This window comes from Symphalangus syndactylus, chromosome 2 (genome assembly GCF_028878055.3).
Source record: "Symphalangus syndactylus isolate Jambi chromosome 2, NHGRI_mSymSyn1-v2.1_pri, whole genome shotgun sequence".
Classification (NCBI taxonomy): domain Eukaryota; kingdom Metazoa; phylum Chordata; class Mammalia; order Primates; family Hylobatidae; genus Symphalangus; species Symphalangus syndactylus.
The window spans coordinates 105,252,543-105,270,719 of NC_072424.2; the positions used below are offsets into that span (position 1 = coordinate 105,252,543).

The 18,177-nt window shown below is 40.5% G+C and overlaps 3 protein-coding genes and 1 pseudogene across 5 annotated transcripts in view; 2 read left to right on the plus strand and 2 right to left on the minus strand.

The window, feature by feature from the left end:
- The window catches only part of KIAA0408 (KIAA0408 ortholog), a 35,163-nt gene extending 21,616 nt beyond the window's left edge, over positions 1-13,547 (minus strand). Inside the window, exon 1 of one of the 2 annotated variants that reach the window (XM_055263441.2) lies at positions 13,295-13,547. The gene's annotated coding sequence lies outside the window, so the exon portion shown is untranslated. Of the gene's footprint in view, positions 1-2,709; positions 4,336-13,294 lie in introns of those variants that run through there. The other variant, XM_055263452.2, reaches the window with a different exon arrangement.
- Positions 1-18,177, plus strand: part of C2H6orf58 (chromosome 2 C6orf58 homolog) — a 259,668-nt gene that overhangs the window by 126,663 nt on the left and 114,828 nt on the right. The gene's annotated exons all lie outside the window — the stretch shown is intronic.
- Positions 1-18,177, plus strand: part of LOC129473243 (large ribosomal subunit protein uL22-like) — an 83,139-nt pseudogene that overhangs the window by 30,912 nt on the left and 34,050 nt on the right.
- Positions 13,488-18,177, minus strand: part of MTCL3 (MTCL family member 3) — a 47,164-nt gene continuing 42,474 nt past the window's right edge. The window contains exons 6-7 of one of the 2 annotated variants that reach the window (XM_055263426.2): positions 15,514-16,689; positions 13,488-13,606 (exon numbers count right to left, since the gene is read on the minus strand). In XM_055263426.2, coding sequence (XP_055119401.2) covers positions 13,496-13,606; positions 15,514-16,689 — 1,287 coding nt within the window. In that variant the 3' untranslated portion in view covers positions 13,488-13,495. The remainder of the gene's footprint in view (positions 13,607-15,513; positions 16,690-18,177) is intronic. The other variant, XM_063621261.1, reaches the window with a different exon arrangement.

Consider the following 18,177-nt stretch of genomic DNA (forward strand, 5'->3'; position numbering starts at 1 on the left):
GCTAGGCCTTTAGAAGTTTGCATCTGGATGTGGCAGAACAATATGCGTAGCATAATTATATGTATTATGCACTCTCAAAAGATCTATGAAAGTTATCAAACTTCTATCTTCAAATAAAATAGAAATGGAACATGAAGTCCAACCTCTTAGCTCTCTGTGATTCTGACAGTGTGTTGCTTTCATCTACAGTAGTAGCGATGTCTTTACGTTAGAGAAAATCAGAGCCCATGGGAAAGGATGAGATTTCTTACTGTGGGAGGACAAAACACACACACACACACCCCAAAAATTAGACACCTATGGGCTTATTTTCCACTAAAGTGTGCTGCAGCCATAGGAAGAGAAAGCAGCCTAAGTGTGTGGAAAAGCTCTCTAAATCATGATCAAATCAGCCTGTTCTGAAATGCTAGGAGATCTTGCCTCCCCAGCGACATTTTCAGGTTTATTGTGGCTTTGTACACACATGCATCTGATAATATTTGGTTTAATTTAGTCAAAAAAGTCTCTAGAGCAATTTTTTGCCTAACTTAGCAAATACACAGGTTTAAACAATAAGGTCTTATCTTCAAGTCTGAAGAGCTTCCCTGGTATGGTCTTTAAAGTAATACATATTCACTCACATTATTTTTACCTGCTTCCAGAAAAACATTTCATGAGGAGCTAAAGTTTAGTAATAGTAACCTGCTCATAGTAGGACTTTAATACATGTAGGACAATCAAATGAAACCGTACTCTGTGTCTGGAAAGCCTGACATCATAATCTCAACAGCAATAATAACAATAACAGTGATAGTTATAGTAATAATAGTGATTATTCACTGAGGGCCAACTCTCTACAAGGTTCTGTGCTAAATACTTTGAACAGAACTTTATCTGAGTTCACTCTCAGAGCAATTCTGTCTCTAGATACTGATAATCTGATCTTACTGATAAAACCCAAGCAAGGCTCATAGTGGTAAAGCATCCTGCAAAAGTTCATAGAAATGCACCCATGTGGAGGAAAAGGGTTTGAAACTGTTTTTTCTGATTGCAAACCATGGAATTTTGTCATAGAGATCTAGGTTTCAATTCTGCTGCCACCACTTATCTGTGTGATCTTGCAGACCCTCCTTCTTCCCTAAAGACATAATTATATTTACTTTAAGAGGCCATAAGAATATGAGGGAATATATATAGCACCAAGCACACAATAAAGGGTAGCTCATGTCTGCCTCCATACTTATGAGGCTAGGAAGAAGATTCTTTTAGAGCGGGAAAGGGAGGAGGGAGTTGCACAAAAACATCAATACAGAATTATCTTAACATTGTTTCTGGCCGGGTGTGGTTGCTCACACCTGTAATCCCAACACGTCTGGAGGCGGAGGCAGGTGGATCACTTGATGTCAGGAGTTCGAGACAAGCCTGGCCAACATGGTGAAACCCTGTGTCTACTAAAAATAAAAAAATTAGCCAGGCATGGTGGCGCAGGCCTGTAATCCCAGCTACTCGGGAGGCTGAGGCAGGAGAATTGCTTGAACCCAGGAGGCGGAGGTTGTAGTGAGCGGAGATAGTGTCACTGCACTCCAGCCTGGTTGACAGAGCAAGACTGTCTCAGAGAAACAAAACAAAAATCGTTGTTTCCTTTACCTTTTCTTCTACTCTAAACTTCTTAACTTCTATGTATCACTTGTAAATCAAACTAAGACTATTTTCTAAATCCTGTTGAAAATTCAGATAGTATGTGTCTAAGTTACAAGAGATGTTAGGTTGGACTATACTTCCTAAGTGTCCCTCAGTAGTACCCATTTCAATCTCTTTTTTCATGGCTGTCCCAGTGTGATTGTCCCAGGGCAATCACAAATAATTGCCCTATGTTTTAGAAAGAATTATGTCATTCATACCTGATGACATATTAATTTATTTCAATGTATAACAGATTCAAGTGCTTCATCTGCTTCTTGTCATGGTAAAGCTGATCTTAAATTGTACACAGAAGCAAATAATAATGAAAGTCTTTGACAAAAAGTTTACTCCAAGTTTACCACTTATTCTAGTATTTACCAACCTTTTCTGTTGAATTATATATAATTTCCATGCCATATTTCATACCCAAAAGATAGAAAGTAAGTCAATTAGATGATACAGTGCAAAGTCAAGAAATGTTCAGCACAGCTTTTGAGATTTTCCCTTGAAAACTTTTTGTTTTTTTAAGAAAACTTTTAAAAGAAAATTTACCACAATTGTATACATAAAATGCATGCATTTAAAAGACTGATGCTGGTATACTCAGCCCTACAGTTATATTCAGACATCTTGAACTGCCTGAGGTTTTCAAGCAGGTGTCAGAATGACTGAAAATCTTATGGAAAAAAATGCAATTTGTTTCATAATGCAGTTTATCTTTAAACCATTTGAACATTTAAATCTTCAAATATGAAATTCACAAATGATTGCCCTATGTTTTAGAAAGAATTACATCATTCATACATATGACATACTAATCTTATTTCAATGTATAACAGATATGTAAAGAAATGTACATAATAACACTTAATGGAAAATAAATGTAGAAACACTGCCTGCTGTCAAGAAACAAAAAAGAAAATTCTAAAAAGAAATGGAAAAGATCTATATTAATAATAATATAAGGCACAATCAAAAACATTTTGAAAAGGGTAAAAGAGAAATAATACGTGCATAAATGTCACTAGCAGGTGTTTCCAGACTTACAGAATTTTAGAGCCGGAAAGAACTTCTGAAATCATCTAGCTAACCTTCTCATTTTACAGTTGAGGGAAGAGGCCCTGAGGGTAACTCATCTGCTCAAGGTCACAAAGCCACTTACTGGCCATTCCAGGAATAGAATCCAGGTCTACTCATTCCTGGTGGAGTGCCTTGAAGTTCAAAATTCCAAGAAGTGCAAGGGAAGAAAGTCGAAATAAGAAGGCTGGATATGAGAGGAGACTGAGAAGTTGATTTCTGGCTTTGGCAAATTTTAAATTCAGTTTTCTTCTATGTCCAAATGAGAGAGATGATACTCTGTCTTCCAAGTATGACATAAGAATCATATAGCTGAGTATTTATTTATTTATTTTTGAGATGGAGTCTTGCTCTGTCACTCAGGCTGGAGTGCAGTGGCACGATCTCAGCTCACTGCAACCTCCGCCTCCCAGGTTCAAGTGATCTTTCTGCCTCAGCCTCCTGAGTAGCTGGAACTACGGGGGCACGCGACCATGCCCGGCTAATTTTTGTATTTTTAGTAGAGACAGGGTGTCACCATATTGGCCAGTCTGGTCTCGAACTTCTGATCTCGTGATCCGCCTGCCTTGGCATCCCAAAGTGCTGGGATTACAGACATGAGCCACTGTGCCCAGCCAGCTGAGTATTTATTACTATCTAAAGAGGCTCGTGTCCTTAGCTAATTGTAAACACTGGGTCAAAATAAAAAGGCAAATGGATTTTACCTTATCAGTTAAAAAATCTGAAGATAAACGCGGCAACATGGCCTTAAGCATGCCAGTACATATTTAATCTATGGTTTTGTTTGCAGAATGATCCTGAGGTGTTACAAAGCAGTTACTCATTTGTTCTCTTTATGCTATGACAACCTGGTTGTTATGAGACTGGAGAGCTTCTGATTTCTTGTTTATATCGTTTTTCCATTGCTTATTCTTTTACCCTTTAAACATATTTAACAATAAAAGGGGTACTGTGTTCTATTTTCATTGGAAAGAAGATAGAAAAGATTTAAAAAGAGAACTTTTAAAAAACTAAACTTGTTCTTTTTTGTTTGCTTTAGTTTAGTTTTGTTTTTGACATCATCTTGTTCTGTTACCCAGGCTGGAGTGCAGTGGTGTGATCATGGCTTACTATAACCTCAACCTCTGGGGCTCAAGCAATCTTCCAGCCTCAGAGTCCCGAGTAGGTGACCATAGGAACTTGCCACCATGCCCAGGTAATTTATTTTTTTATTTTTTATTTTTTTGAGATAAGGTCTTGCCATGTTGCCCAGGCTGGTTTTGAACTTCTGAGCTCAAATGATCCTCCCTCCTTTGCCTCCCAAAGTGCCGAGATTATAGGCCTGAAACACTGTACCCCGCCTAAACTCATTCTTCTGCATGTTAAAGTTCGAAGGCTACTATAAGGGACGTATTTTAAGAAATCCTTCCTTCTTGAATAATGTCTGCCCCTTGCAATTTTCAAAGTACTTTAAGATCATGAGATCTCAGTTGTTTAGCAGAACTCTTGAATCTTAAATTATCTTCAATTCCTAAGATCTTGGGTACTTCAATTAACATTCCATTTAACAAATATTTGTGAATACCAATTCTGTGCCAAGTTAGACCAAGAGGACTCAACGAAGAGGAAGAAATCCTTGTCTTCAACAGGTCTGCTCAGCTCTGAAGATTCCCTGAAATGTGACATGTAGCGTGACTATTTGCATCCTGAGTAGCCCACTATTGGTATAAACTCACAAATTTGGAGAGTCTCTCCTAGGAGTACCCACAGCATTCCACCAAGGAGGTCATGGTGTAGTCTTACTCTCACTCAGCCCTAGCTGCACACTGTAATCACACAGAGAATGACAAAGAAAAATAGTAATGCTGGAACTCTCCCCAGACTTCTGACCCAGACCATCCAGTGGTGAGGTCCTGGCTTCAGACTTTTGATAAAGTTCCACAGCTGATTCTGTCAAATTTGGTCCTGTGTTATTTGAGTTCTAGAATGGCAATTTCAACTGTGTGTTAATAAATATAATTTTGATCCTCCTAAAATACTGTTTTGGGGTATAAAATTATGAGGATCACACACAGAATATTTACTATCCATAGAAGTTACATGTTTGGATTATTACTTGCCAGCTAATGTACTATTTTTCCAGTGGGGGATGTTTATCCTTAGAATCATGGAACACTGGCTGTCTCTTCTATTCTGAAGGCTGATGACACGTCAACAGGTTTTTTAGCCAAGCACATCCGTCATGGGGCTTATGCACAGGCATTTCCAGATGACAGAAATATTCAAAAGACACACATTTGAATGATCTGTTCTTTTTAGGTAGTGGTCCAAATTCTGAACCAAACAGTAACATATTTGAGAAATGTGGGCTATTTTAAAACTAGAAACAGACCTTGCTCACATTTTTCAAACTTGTTTTTAGCATCTCATTGTATTATTTACAGATTCTTGACTTGGAGGATACTGATAATGATGACAATAAAATCAAAATAATAAAAAGGACTGTTTAAGGGCTACCTTTTCTTTAGTGACCAGCAGAGTCCTGGGAATGCTTGTCCACCACAAGAGGGCCACCCTGAGCCACTTCTCTCTGCTAGGATGTTTCAGCAGTAAAGCATGGCTCAGGCTTGGTGAGTGTAATTTGAAGGACACAGGAACTAATCCATATTCCCCCAGGGAGTAACTAATCCACCTATATCTTCTATGAGAAATGTTAGATTTATCACTACTGGGTGGCAGCATTCTATTTCCAATAATTGCCTACTAAAATACCACTGGTAGAGGAAATAACTATTGGCTACTCACACTTCAGCACAGAAAAGGAGAAGAGGTAGCACATACTAAGGACTAGAAGGAACACATCAATATGTGTAGGCTTTGATTAGAGGTCGGGAAAGCCATCTGTTTCATTCACAGGACATGGAGTGGGGAAACAGGTGAAGATCTGAATGGGGAACTGCATAGGTGGGTGTTAGATTTTGAGCACTTGGAGTTCAGGTCAAAAGGAATGTGGCATCATGATATGAGAGGGATACAGTAAGGGATCTGGAGGTAAAGTTACAGAAAAAGAGGCCCAAAGTCATACTTCAGTGTAGCTCCTAGGCCCACTCTGCAGAACCAGCCAGACCCATTTTCAGGGTCTTCTGCAGAACCATCCAGACCCATTTTCCATGGCCAAGGTCCCTTAGTAAGTCCATATTAGCCTATAAGCACAAACCTTGATGGGTAATTTGCCCATGAACATCTCAAAAATTCATAAAGGAAAGGGAGTTAGGAAGAGAGAGTTGCAAAATGGTGGTATCATGTAGGGCAAAAGCTATTCAAGTGCAGGAAGGAAACAGTAGGTATTTAGTACAACCTCAAAAGCAGCTGTGTCTGACCCTTCCACTGTATTCTGATGTTGTTGACGCTATCAATATATATTGCAAAATAAGATTTCTGTAACCTTATTCTTTTTTTTTTTTTTTGAGACAGAGTTTCGCTCTTGTCGCCCAGGCTGGAGTGCAATGTCACGATCTCAGCTCACTGCAACCTCTGCCTCCCGGGTTCAAGTGATTCTCCTGCCTCAGCCTCCCAAATAGCTGGGATTACAGGCACCCACCACCAGGTCCAGCTGATTTCTGTATTTTTAGTAGAGACGGGGTTTTGCCATGCTGGCCAGGCTGGTCTCGAACTCCTGACCTCAGGTGATCCACTCAACTCGGCCTCTCAAAGTGCTGGGATTACAGACGTGAGCCACCGTGCCCAACCAACCTCACTGTTTCTTTATCCAACTCTTTTTAATCCACACTACTATTTTGAATCCAGTCACTTTCTACCAATATCAGGTATCTTCAAACAAATAGCTGCATCTGAATCAATTACATTCCCTCTGAAGTAAGGAGGCTGAACAGAGATTCAGTTTCCCCTCTTGGACAGTTTTTTCACATCAAGATGAGGTCCAAGGCCAGGGAGTCCTCATTTTCCTTGACTACCTCAACTAGCTTCACTATGGCTTTTTCCACTAGATGTAATCTAAGCTTGTTTATAAATGCTAAGGCCCTCTATGCAGTGGGCCGACAGCCTCAGCAGGTACACATTTCCTTTCAGGCAAAGGCTCAGCAGATACTCATTTCCTTTCCTGCTTGGATTCCCAGGAGTCACCTAATGTCCAGAAAAAAATTAATTTCAGTAACTTGTCATGCTGAAACCCAGTTATAAATGACTGATCTAGGCCAATACACAGGATGTTCTATTTAAGAAGTCTAACTCTATTTTGTCTGTCCAGGAGTCAGTGATACAAAAGGAATAACACAGAATGTGAAAAAACTGTTCTTAAGAAAGATGGAAGGGAGTTATAAACTACAAACTAAACTGAGTGTCCTGACTTTAAGAAATAAGGGCATATAAGTCATTTCCTTATAAAAGCTGTTAAATTATCTTCCCTTACTAAATCACTTGAGGCAAGTAAGTAAACTGATGAGCTGCTCTCTGCCCCTCATACTCTCTTAATATTTGAATGCACAGGTTAAGGCAGGTACTTTTGACATAAACTTCAAGAGCTGACTTTAAAGGTACATCATGTTGGACAACCTCAAAAAGAAGTGATGCTGTTTCCCAGCCTTCAATAATCACTTATGCATATGCTTGTTAACATAAGCAGCTCAACTCAAAACATTCAGAAGAGACTACAGAAAATAAACGCATAAAGCACACTTTTTCAGAGTCAGTAATTTCCACAGCTCCATATCTGGAGCACGCATGACATTGTAACACTTCAAATAGTCAAGGTATTGCACCACTCCTGAATACCTCAGGGTGGTTTCCCATTTTCTTAAGTGAGTTGATGTTCTAAACTTTTCTGAAAAGTTCTAGTTCTTAAATTAGTGTAATGCTCTACACTGTTACTGTTTATTTAATGTTTATTTTAGTAAAAAATAACAATCATTTAAAATCATTTGTAAAATATATCTAAAACTTTACTGATAATTTAAATAAAAATCATCAAAACAAAGGCAAATTTTTATTATCTGAGTTTAATATAGGCTAAATAGGAATTTGGATTCAAAAACATTGAGAAAAACATTCAAATATGCAAGTCAATAAAATTTTATGAACATTTTTGTAAAGGCTGAATAACTGCTAACAACCACTGATTATCTATTCTTATCTTAAACTAAATGTTTGCAATTTTATCTTCAGATGTTGAGTTTTGTTGGTACCTTATTTTGAAAAATAGCTACAGAAAAATACATACAACTCTGAACTAAAAAAGTTTTATAATGGTAACAGTGAAATTTAATAATCAGGAAATGTCAATAGACTTAAGTTTATTAATCATAAATATCTGGGATATAAGATCAGATGGGGCTCTTAAAGACAACACAGCCTGGGCCAGGCGCGGTGGCTCACACCTGTAATCCCTGCACTTTGGGAGCCCAAGGCGTGTGGATCATGAGGTCAGGAAATCGAAACCACCCTGGCTAACACGGTGAAACCCCGTCTCTACTAAAAATACAAAAAATTAGCCGGGTGTGGTGGTGGGCGACTGTAGTCCCAGCTACTTGGGAGGCTGAGGCAGGAGAATGGCATGAAACCCGGGAGGCAGAGCTTGCAGTGGGCCGAATTCGTGCCACTGCACTCCAGCCTGGGCGACAGAGCAAGACTCCGTCTCAAAAAAAAAAAGAGACAACACAGCCTGGCTGAACAGTGAGCAGTGCAAGGTAGAGATTTCTGATGTTTCTCTTTACACCTAAAAAGTGTTATATTTGCTGCTTTTATTCTTTGATCAAGTGGGTTATAACAGTATTCTACTCAAAAGGTGCCCCCAGAAATATTTAAAATATTACCCACAACTTCACTAGGACAGACACAGACTAGAACTGCCTTGTGAGTACAGAAAATACACCTTTAAGCAGGGAAGACATGGATGAAAATATATTTAAGTTACATGGAAAGGACCTTTAGAGATTCTATGATTTGCACACACTTTCAAAATGGCAAACATGTAAAACAGCCACTACCACTTTCCCTTCTCTCAACTGATCAACTCAAAAGTACAGTTTAGAAGCATTACCACATTTAAGATATTACCACATTTATTACTGTAACTACAAAGATGTTCTGCCATGTCCAGGCCATGAAACGTTCTATTTTGTATGAGTTTCTATCTGAAATTCTACAAGTAGACTGCTGAGAATATCAGGACCTACCTATAAAATGTGTTTCATCAAAATATGAATGAAATTACTTTACCTATCAAAAACCAGATCAAAATTAAAAATGTAGAATGAAATCTATCTTTCATTAGACCTAATTGGTTTAGAACTAGGGTTTAAGCAGTTATGTCTTCATGCATACTATGTTTTAACTGTACCATATCCCAGTAGTTTAATAAATGGTCGACTTTTCTTACTTTCTGGTACTATTCTCCACTACCTTCTCTTCAATCTCTACATTCAGCTATGGTGTCTGACCCAAAGCATGACTCTACTAGATGAACTGGACTGTAGCTCTATCAGAATGCAGTTACAAACACTGCATGAATATTTGGAATTAAGGCTGAGCTACCAAATTGACACTCCAAACTTTGTTGGCAGCTGATTAAATAACTATATCCCATTCTATCATACAAACTAAAGTGAAGATTGGAGAATGCAGGCCAAAACACATTCCAGGCTCAGGACTGATTTTTCCTTTGTTTTATGAGTTTAGTTACTTATGCCTAAAAATAGCCAACTGAATTCCTTTTTTTTTAGATCTAGGCCAAATTAACAAGAAGACACTTCTTCCTATGGCCAAGAATGTGCATACAAGGGAATTTTCTAGAATAAGGCTTGCTCTGTTTAGTTTGGTGTGATGTTTAAATAGCACAACTTCAAAGGTCCAAACAAAAGATGATGGCTTGTCTTAATAATTGAGAGTCTTTGCTCTCTTGGTGAATCAAGAAGCCTGGTTGTTCCTCTTTCAGAAACAGCTTAATACAACAAAAATAATGCAAGCCACAGGATCAAAGGGGAAGATGCTGGGGACTCTCTTTCTGAGGTTTTGGGCACTATCTTTGTTAACTTATCTTCCCAGGTCTATGTTCTACGCTTTAAGAGATAGGTGCACCCTGGATACTGGGCGCCCACTGAACAGCTTGAAGTTATAGGAAAAAGACGGCAAGGAAAAAGGTCACTTTGTGCCTGCTGGCAATTTTCTGACCCCACCTTCCACCAACTGGTCCCCAGCATGTCCCCTAAGATAGAGGCAGGTCTGAATGCCCTGACCCTGGATGCATTTCTCATTATACACCACAGTGTGATGGAGCTGTGTGTGTACACACAGGCACAACTGAGAAGCTGGTCTACACAGCGAGTGGGGCAGAGTGGAAAAGAGCCTCCCTGGAATTCAACTGTTCAGTAAAGTTGATTTGCTAACTTCAGAGGAGCTGTTGGAATGATCCCATATCCCCCAGAATCTGTGAGCAGCAGTCAAGTCAGTCCTGCTTCAGCCTACTTTCCTCTCCCCAGTATTTCACGGGAGTTTCACATATGGAGGATCTGGATGAGGTTTAAGAGTCTCATGAAATTCTATAAAATCACTGCCTGTATTAGTCCACTTTCACACTGCTATAAAGAGCTTCCCTGAGACTGGGTAATTAATAAAGGAAAGAGGTTTGACTCACAGTTCTGTATGGTTAGGGAGGCCTCGGGAATCTTACAATCATGGTGGAAGGGGAAGCAGGCACCTTCTTCACAAGGCAGCAGTGGAGAGGAGTGAAGGAGGAACTTCCAAACACTTATAAAACCATCAGATCTCGTGAGGACTCACTCGCTATCATGAGAACAGCATGGGGGAAACCACCCCCATGATCCAATCACCTGCCTCCCTCTACATGTGGGGATTACAGGTCCCTCCCTCAACCCGTGAGGATTACAATTCAAGATGAGATTTGAGTGGGACACAGAGTCAAACCTTATCACTGCTTTAGGAGTTCATTGGTAAGATTAATATCCCTGTTGCCAGAAGGGCAACATAGGGAACATGACCATAGTTCCTAAAATGAGATCTATAGTTGAGGCTCGTGTTTTGGTTAGCCCAGACATCTCTCCTTTCCTATTCAGGTCACAAGTTATCACTGAGGTGTTTGCACCATCTTTGCATATATTTAGGCTGTCAGCCCATCTAAGAATGCCTAGAGATTTTGTTGTAATAACATGTTAGATCACTGTGGGATCATCTTGAGTCTTGAATCCAGTGTGCACACGTGCCTGTGTCTCTCAGTGGGTGTGTGACCCTGTGCCCACACACTATTCATCTTGGTTCTCTTTTCTGTTAGGAATTACTCCTATTTACCTTTGATTTTGTGTTTTTGAGAACTTGTATTAATGCAAGCCAAGTTTTCTGGCACCACCATCAGTGCAGAAATATAATTGCTTTATCACTGGAGGTGATATCCCTTCTGGCAAAGGCTGTACAACTAAGTGGAAATGCTCTAGAGAGAATTCAGACATCCACTGAGCAGCTGAAACTTTAAAGTCTACTCAAACCTAGACAACTAATGATCCTGTATCTTAGTATCACATAGTTACCGTAAGCTTTGTTGGGGCTATATAGAATGTGTATTTTAGATAATTCAAATATGTAAAAGTAGTGGTTCTGGGGCGTTTTTAAAAATACAAATGCCTAGGTCCGTACATTTTATTTCAATTAGTATGGAGTAGGTCCCCAATTAAAAACATCCCAGAAATTCTGATGTGCACTAGCATTGATAACTACTGATCTAGTTATTTCATTTTTGATTCCTCTCATGATAAAGAAAGCTAAAATCTAAAGCCAGTTTCTTAAAGTCACACAGGGTGGTGAATACACATGATGCTTCTGAAGTGAATAAGTGCATACCATATCACATTTCTCCACAAAGACAACATCAGCAATTTGGACAAGCCAATTATTTGTGATGTGGGATTTCAGGGACCTTGAAGTTCTGATCCCTTCCTCCTAAATGCCAGCGAGCTTCCCAGTCATTGTAATAACCTGCAACACTCCACACACTTTCAAATGCTCTGTAGGTGGCTGAGAACCTTTTAACAGATATAACTGGCTCCAAAGACAATAAATGTTTCAGCTACATTTCAGCCCTCAAACATTTACTTTCAGTTTCTGAAATGGTGGCCTGGAAACTTACCACGGATCTAACAGACAAACTTTAGGTTTTAAAGTGTTCGTTATCTCTGAGATGAAAAATTGTAAAAAGCAAACACCTGAATTATATATAATTGATTAAACATGGCATTTATCTCATTTCATTCATTTTTGTAATGAAACTTTACCTAGCTCTCAGAATCTTTAAAATGAGAAGCCAGAAGTGCATACTGACAGATTCCAACTGTTAACCACTCTTCACTCCAAGTCTCTCCTCTCCCTATCAAAAAACAAACAGAACCGAAAACCAAAACCAAACAAACCCTATAGAGAGTAAGAACAGTTATTCTAAACTAAAGTTTTAGACTATTGTGAAGGTTTGTTTGTTTGTTTAATTAATACTCAAATGGATGTGTGGGAGGATGAGACCATAAATAAATCACAGTCCCTTGAAAGTTAAATTCCTGGGATTCCAAGGACCATTACCAATAGCAACTTTTATAACAAAGTTTTTCCACATATTCTTTTTGCAGACGTGCAAGATACTTCACTTTCCACAGATTTTCATATCCATCAACCAACCTGTGAATATTTACAAGTATGTGACTTCAACAAGTGCAGAGATTGCTGACTCTTGGGTGGCACTGGATAAACTATCAATGAGATGGACAGAATAGGTCCTTTGGGTAGATGGAGTCTATCCAGGCCACTTTAGGTTTGAGGAGAAAGGGGGATGCTCAGGTTTATTGAAGTTAGTTTATATCTCGAGAGCACTTCCTGCCAGAACTACGCTACCAGTCTTGGATTGATCTAATGAAATTCTAGAAAATGACCATACTTTAATGAAATTCTAGAGAATGACTGTATTTTTTCCCTATTCAAAACAATTCACATATCATATTTATAGAGTATTTCCTACTCTGGAGGCAATCTATTATGGAGGATAGGACTCCAAGCAATAAGTTCGATTAGCAATACACGACTTCAAGTATAATAAGTAAAAGCAGGAGTGGCAGGTTTGGTGGGAATCTGGTCAAATAGAGTAGGATGGGGATAATTATTTCCTAGATGAACTAAGACCTAATCCACTCTCATGCTTCCAAGCATATCTCTGTAGACAAAACACATCGGCATTACAACACATTACTTAGTTTTCGTGAGGGTCACATTTCATTTATTTCCCATATTTTTTTTCAGACATTTATTGGATGTCAAAATTATCTTGTTAGTTTGATGCAACCTGGCAAAGGTACTTTACAAATGTATATACTTTTCGGAAATATGACCAAATTGTGAATGTCCATCCAGCTTTTGAATAATAATAGTGAACTACTGAGAAATAATTATGAGACATGTAGTCCATTTTTATATTCAAGATGCCAATTATTTATCAAGAGGAGACAAACAGGATGAAAAAAAGAAGTAAAAATTAAAACAATTCATACAGAAAAATGTCACACTCTCTTACCTGAAATATTTTAGTGCTTGGGCTTCTTATTGAATTTGGTCTTGGTAAGATGAGTTGTGTCTTTTTAAAGAAATAAGCAGTCTTCAGTGTTTTTATAGCATTGGTTACTACAGAAATTATACTTCTTTTACTTCTTGTCTTGAAGGGTGAACAAAATAAACAAACTGAAAATACTACAATGAATGGTAAATGATGAAAGATTTACAGTACAAAAAACAGCGTAAAAAGGAAGACAAGTTTAAATATTGTTGTGTAAGAAAGTGATGAAAATAATACAAGAATGAGAATAAGTAAAATGATAGGCTGGAACATCTGGGAAGGTAAATGCAAAGACAAAGAGAAGAGTTAATTAATAATAATCTTTAAAACTTAAATTCACATCAACAAATTTAAGTATTCATTCAACTTAAAAAAGAACCTCCACCCTCCCTTAAGCCTGTATCTATAAAATCTGAAAGCCTAATATTATACATAGCACTTTCTCTCACTCTAATTTCTATTATATTCCCTAAGGATATAACTGAATACATATCAAAATTCAACAAGTTTTATCATAAAACGATATTTTTCATAGCAAAGCGCAGCAACATGCAAGATAAACAAGCGATAGGGCTGCAATGTTTCTAGCTGTACCAACAGGCAGTTAATCTAAAACCATGCTTGTGTACGTAAACTGGCTTTTAAATGTCTTGCGTGTCATAAAAGCCATGCATGCTGTTGTACTTCCGTGGGTTCTCCATTGGAAACAGGACACCAGGCTTGCCAGAGGAAACAGCATTGCCTGTTTTGTTTCATAAATTATCTTTCATGTGGTTAACTCTGACAAAATGCATTGGTCTTTAAATGGCCACCATACCTGGCCAAAGCAGCTCAGTCCAATTCATCCGGTGTGCCTCTACAAATCAGGATGGAGGAAAAATGCTGGTTTTCCCTGTTCTGGAATAGTTATTACTATTTCTTTGAATTAGTGTTGCCTTCAAGCTACCGTATAGACTCCTTCCCCAGTCCTGAGATTCTCCACTATACAACTGAGAGTGATTTTCTCTGGAAATAATGATGCTGTTATTTCAACTTACGGTAAAAAAAGTGGCTTTCATTTGTTCCTTTCCCGGGGGTTGTAGACACAAAATCATGTCTCTTTACCACTGGCTTCCACATTTACCAGTAGTTATCCATCAGTTCTGTTTTATTTAATTAAATTTTTTTTTTCTTATTGAGACAGAGTCTCACTCTGTCGCCTAGGCTGGAGGGCAGTGGTGCAATCTTGGTTCACTGCAACCTTCCTCTCCCCGGTTCAAGTGATTCTCCTGCTTCAGCCTCCCGAGTAGGTGGGATTACAGAAGTGCGCCACCACACTAGGCTAATTTTTGTATTTTTAGTATACACGGGGTTTCGCCATGTTGGCCAGGCTGGTCTCGAACTCCTGACTTCCTGCCCTCTTTGGCCTCTGGGATTACAGGCATGAGCCACAGTGCCCTGCCATCAATTCTGTTTTCGTTTTATTCTTTTTTTTTTTTTTTTTTTTTTTTTTTTTTTTGAGACAGGGTTTCACTCTTGCCCAGGCTGGAGTGCAGTAGTGCAATCACCATTCACTGCAGCCTCGACCTGCCTGGGCTCAGGTGATCCTCCCACATCAGCCTCCGGAGTAGCTTGGATTACAGGTGCGTACCACCACACCCAGCTAATTTTTCATATGTTTTGGAGAGACGGATCTCGCCTTGCTGACCAGGCTGGACTTGAACTCCTGAGCTCAAGCGATCCACCCTCCTCGGCCTCCTAGTCTAGTCATTTTTTAAAAATCCTAAACTCAATATAAATCTTGGCTCAAAAACCACATCTCAGCAGTTAAACATTCCTATCCAGGACCATCTTGCTAGCAGAGTAACAGAGAAAAATATTGACCTTCTAAAATAATAATGTGCCTCAAAATCCTTTACTCTTTCCACAACAATTGAGGGTAATGGTGTTAAGTTTTACTTTTAAACAAAACAGAGGAAGAAATGATGATTACGTGATGGAGTCACAAAAACCTCAGCCCTGCAGTAGGACAGTGTGACAGAACTGGTGGACCGGCCGGGGTTTTCAGGCCCCAGCGCGGCCCTGAGCGGGGGCTTCCCTCAAGCGGGGCGCGGCAGTCCGGGCGCCGAGACGCCCCCCAGGGACGCGGCTCCACGGGCCAGCCTGGCCACCGCCGTGGCTCGCAATAGGCAGAACTGTACCTGACTCACGGAAATGGGCTCCTCGGCGCCGCGGTCGTCCGCAGACTTGGGCACCTCGAGGCGGTCGATGAAGGTCTGCAGCTCCTTGCGGAAGGCCTTCATCTGCGCGTTGATGCGGTAGAGCAGCTCGTGCTCGCGGATGCGGCTGCCGTCGTCCTCCTCGTCCATGAGTCCGAACAGGTCCCCGTTGGCCACGTAGATGCGCGCCTCGGTGATGATGGTGCTCGTGTCGGCGATGAGCCGGTCGATGGTCTTGCCCAGGCGCTCGGCCTCCGAGCGGATGTCCTTCATCTGCTGCCGATCAGAGAAGCTCTTGGGCCAGGGCCCGGGCGCCGGGTAGAAGGAGCGAGTGGGCGTGAGGCAGCGGATGTTGCGCACCTCCTCCGAGTCGCTCTCGCCGCCGATGGGCCCTTCGCGCTTGCGGTGCGGCGGCCGCGAGTCGTCGTCGCTCTCCTTCTTGCCCGCGTCGCTCTCGGCGTCGCTGTCGCGGGGGCTGCCGCGGATGCCCAGGTGCGAGGCCAGGTCGTAGCGCTGCATGTTGGACATAAGCACGCGGTTCTCGTACTGCAGCTGCATGACCTTGCCGCTGAGCTCGTTGATCTGCAGGCGCGCCGCCTTCAGCTCCTCCTGCAGGGCCTCAGTCTTGGCGTTGTCGTGGTGCCGCGCGCTGTCGTGGCCGCCGGACTTGTACTTGTACTTGTTGAGCTCCGCCGTGATGCGCTTGTTCTGCTCCTCCAGGTCAGCCACGTTCCTCCGCAGCAGCTCCGTCTCGTCTTCCACAAGCTGCAGGTGCTGCCGCAGCTCCGACAGGGATTCGCTCTGCTCCCTCATGAGCGGGTTGGCCGAGCCGTTGAAGTCATCGCCCCTAAGGTCGTCCAGTTCCGCCTTCAGGCCTCTGTTCTCCACCTCCAGTTCGACAATTTTCCTGCCCAGGATGTTGGCTTCTTCCTCCACCAGCCTTAGCCGTAGCTTGAGCTCAGCCTCCCTGGTGCTGGGAGGGCCTCCGGCTTCTCCTTTGGGCAAAGGACTGTCCAGATCCCCATAAAAGGATCTGTACTTCTGGAGCTCGTGTTCAAATCTGTCCTTTTCTTTATCAATCTTGGCCATTTTCTTTCTCATCAAAGCGGCTTCTTCCTTAACAAACTGCAGCTGGCACTTCAGATCTTCATTGTCCTCCTCATTTGGGGGAAAAGAGGGAAAAGGATAGGAGATCATTTTTATGTAAATCAAGGAAACAACCAAAAGAGGGCACCTGGAAAAATAATTTCTCTTTCTTGCAATCCAGATTTAATGACAGGGAGAAACAGAAGCAGATACTGTGTATTTTCTTCTGATCACTTAAATTCTCTGGCAAATTAAAGATTAGAACAATGTTACATCCTGGAAGCAAAAAGGAAAAGGAATATGAAAAGAGAAAAACTGTGGTCATCACTATTCAGAGATTATTATATGTTGTAACTGCATACAACTGTTGGGTGATCATTTCAGCAGTGTTTCTTTTGTTTCATTATTGCAGTAATAAATATAAAATCTGTTCAAGGAGCATGTGGTTCATATGCATTCGCTGCCACTTTTATGTCACTTACACTGAGCCAAGTGCTGAAAAGTATTTTACAAATATGAACCTAATTTAATATTCAGAGTAAACTTAGGAGTAGGTATTACAGTTCCTGGTTTAATGTTCAGTAACTGTTCGGAGGTTACACAGCTAATGAATAGCAAAGGACAAAGGTGAAATTTGAATCCAGTTCTGTCTGAAACGAATGCTCAGGCTCTTGATTTCTGTGTCACTTAGGAAGTAATCTGCCCCCTGTTTTTATCCAAAGGAAAATTGTTTTAGAGGCCTGTAAGTCAGGAAAGTTTGACACTGGAATGGTCCATCCAAGGAGAAACTGTTAGGTTTTCCATCTAGATCACATTTAAAATAGGTTGTACTCCCATCAGTCTGAAATGGATAAAGTTGGTTCAGCCTGGCAAAAGGATAGTGGAACTATAGAAGTTCTTCTCACACATTCTTACGACAACCTCAGAGCCCAATCATTAACTAAATTGAAAAGTACAAAAGGAGGAATGGAAATCTTTCTCTGAGGGATATTACAGAAGCATGTTATTATGTCTAAGGACATTTCTCCCAAGGACAATTTCTCAAAATTCTCTTTTAAGTGTGTACTTTGAGCTAATCATGTAACTTCTGTGAACTTTGGTTTCTTCATTAAAAAAACAAAAATTAAAATTCTTTCCTTATCCAGTACTCAGTCATCTGTGTTTGAGATGCATTCTGGTAAAGAAGGAGCAACCACTGGTGAGAAGGTGAGAAGAATAATGAGCTTCTGCCAGAGATGCTCAGTAAATACCACACAGAGCCTTTGAGATGGAAGAGATGGAGAACAGGGCACAGGTCTCCTGTCTTCCTATCTACTAATGGGAATATGAAGGGTTTAAGAGCTGCTGGGTGTGCAGAGCCTGAACATTACATTCCATATAGTATTAAATACTTGTATCAGTCCTTCAAGATAGGTGATGCTATCTCCCCTTTACCGATAGGAGAGATTTATTAACATTGCAGTGCACAAGTTAATAAGTGACAGAGCACAGTCTATATTCTGGCTGAGTCCGAAACTCATATTCCTTCCACTGCACATGCTGCCTCTAGAAAAGAAGCAT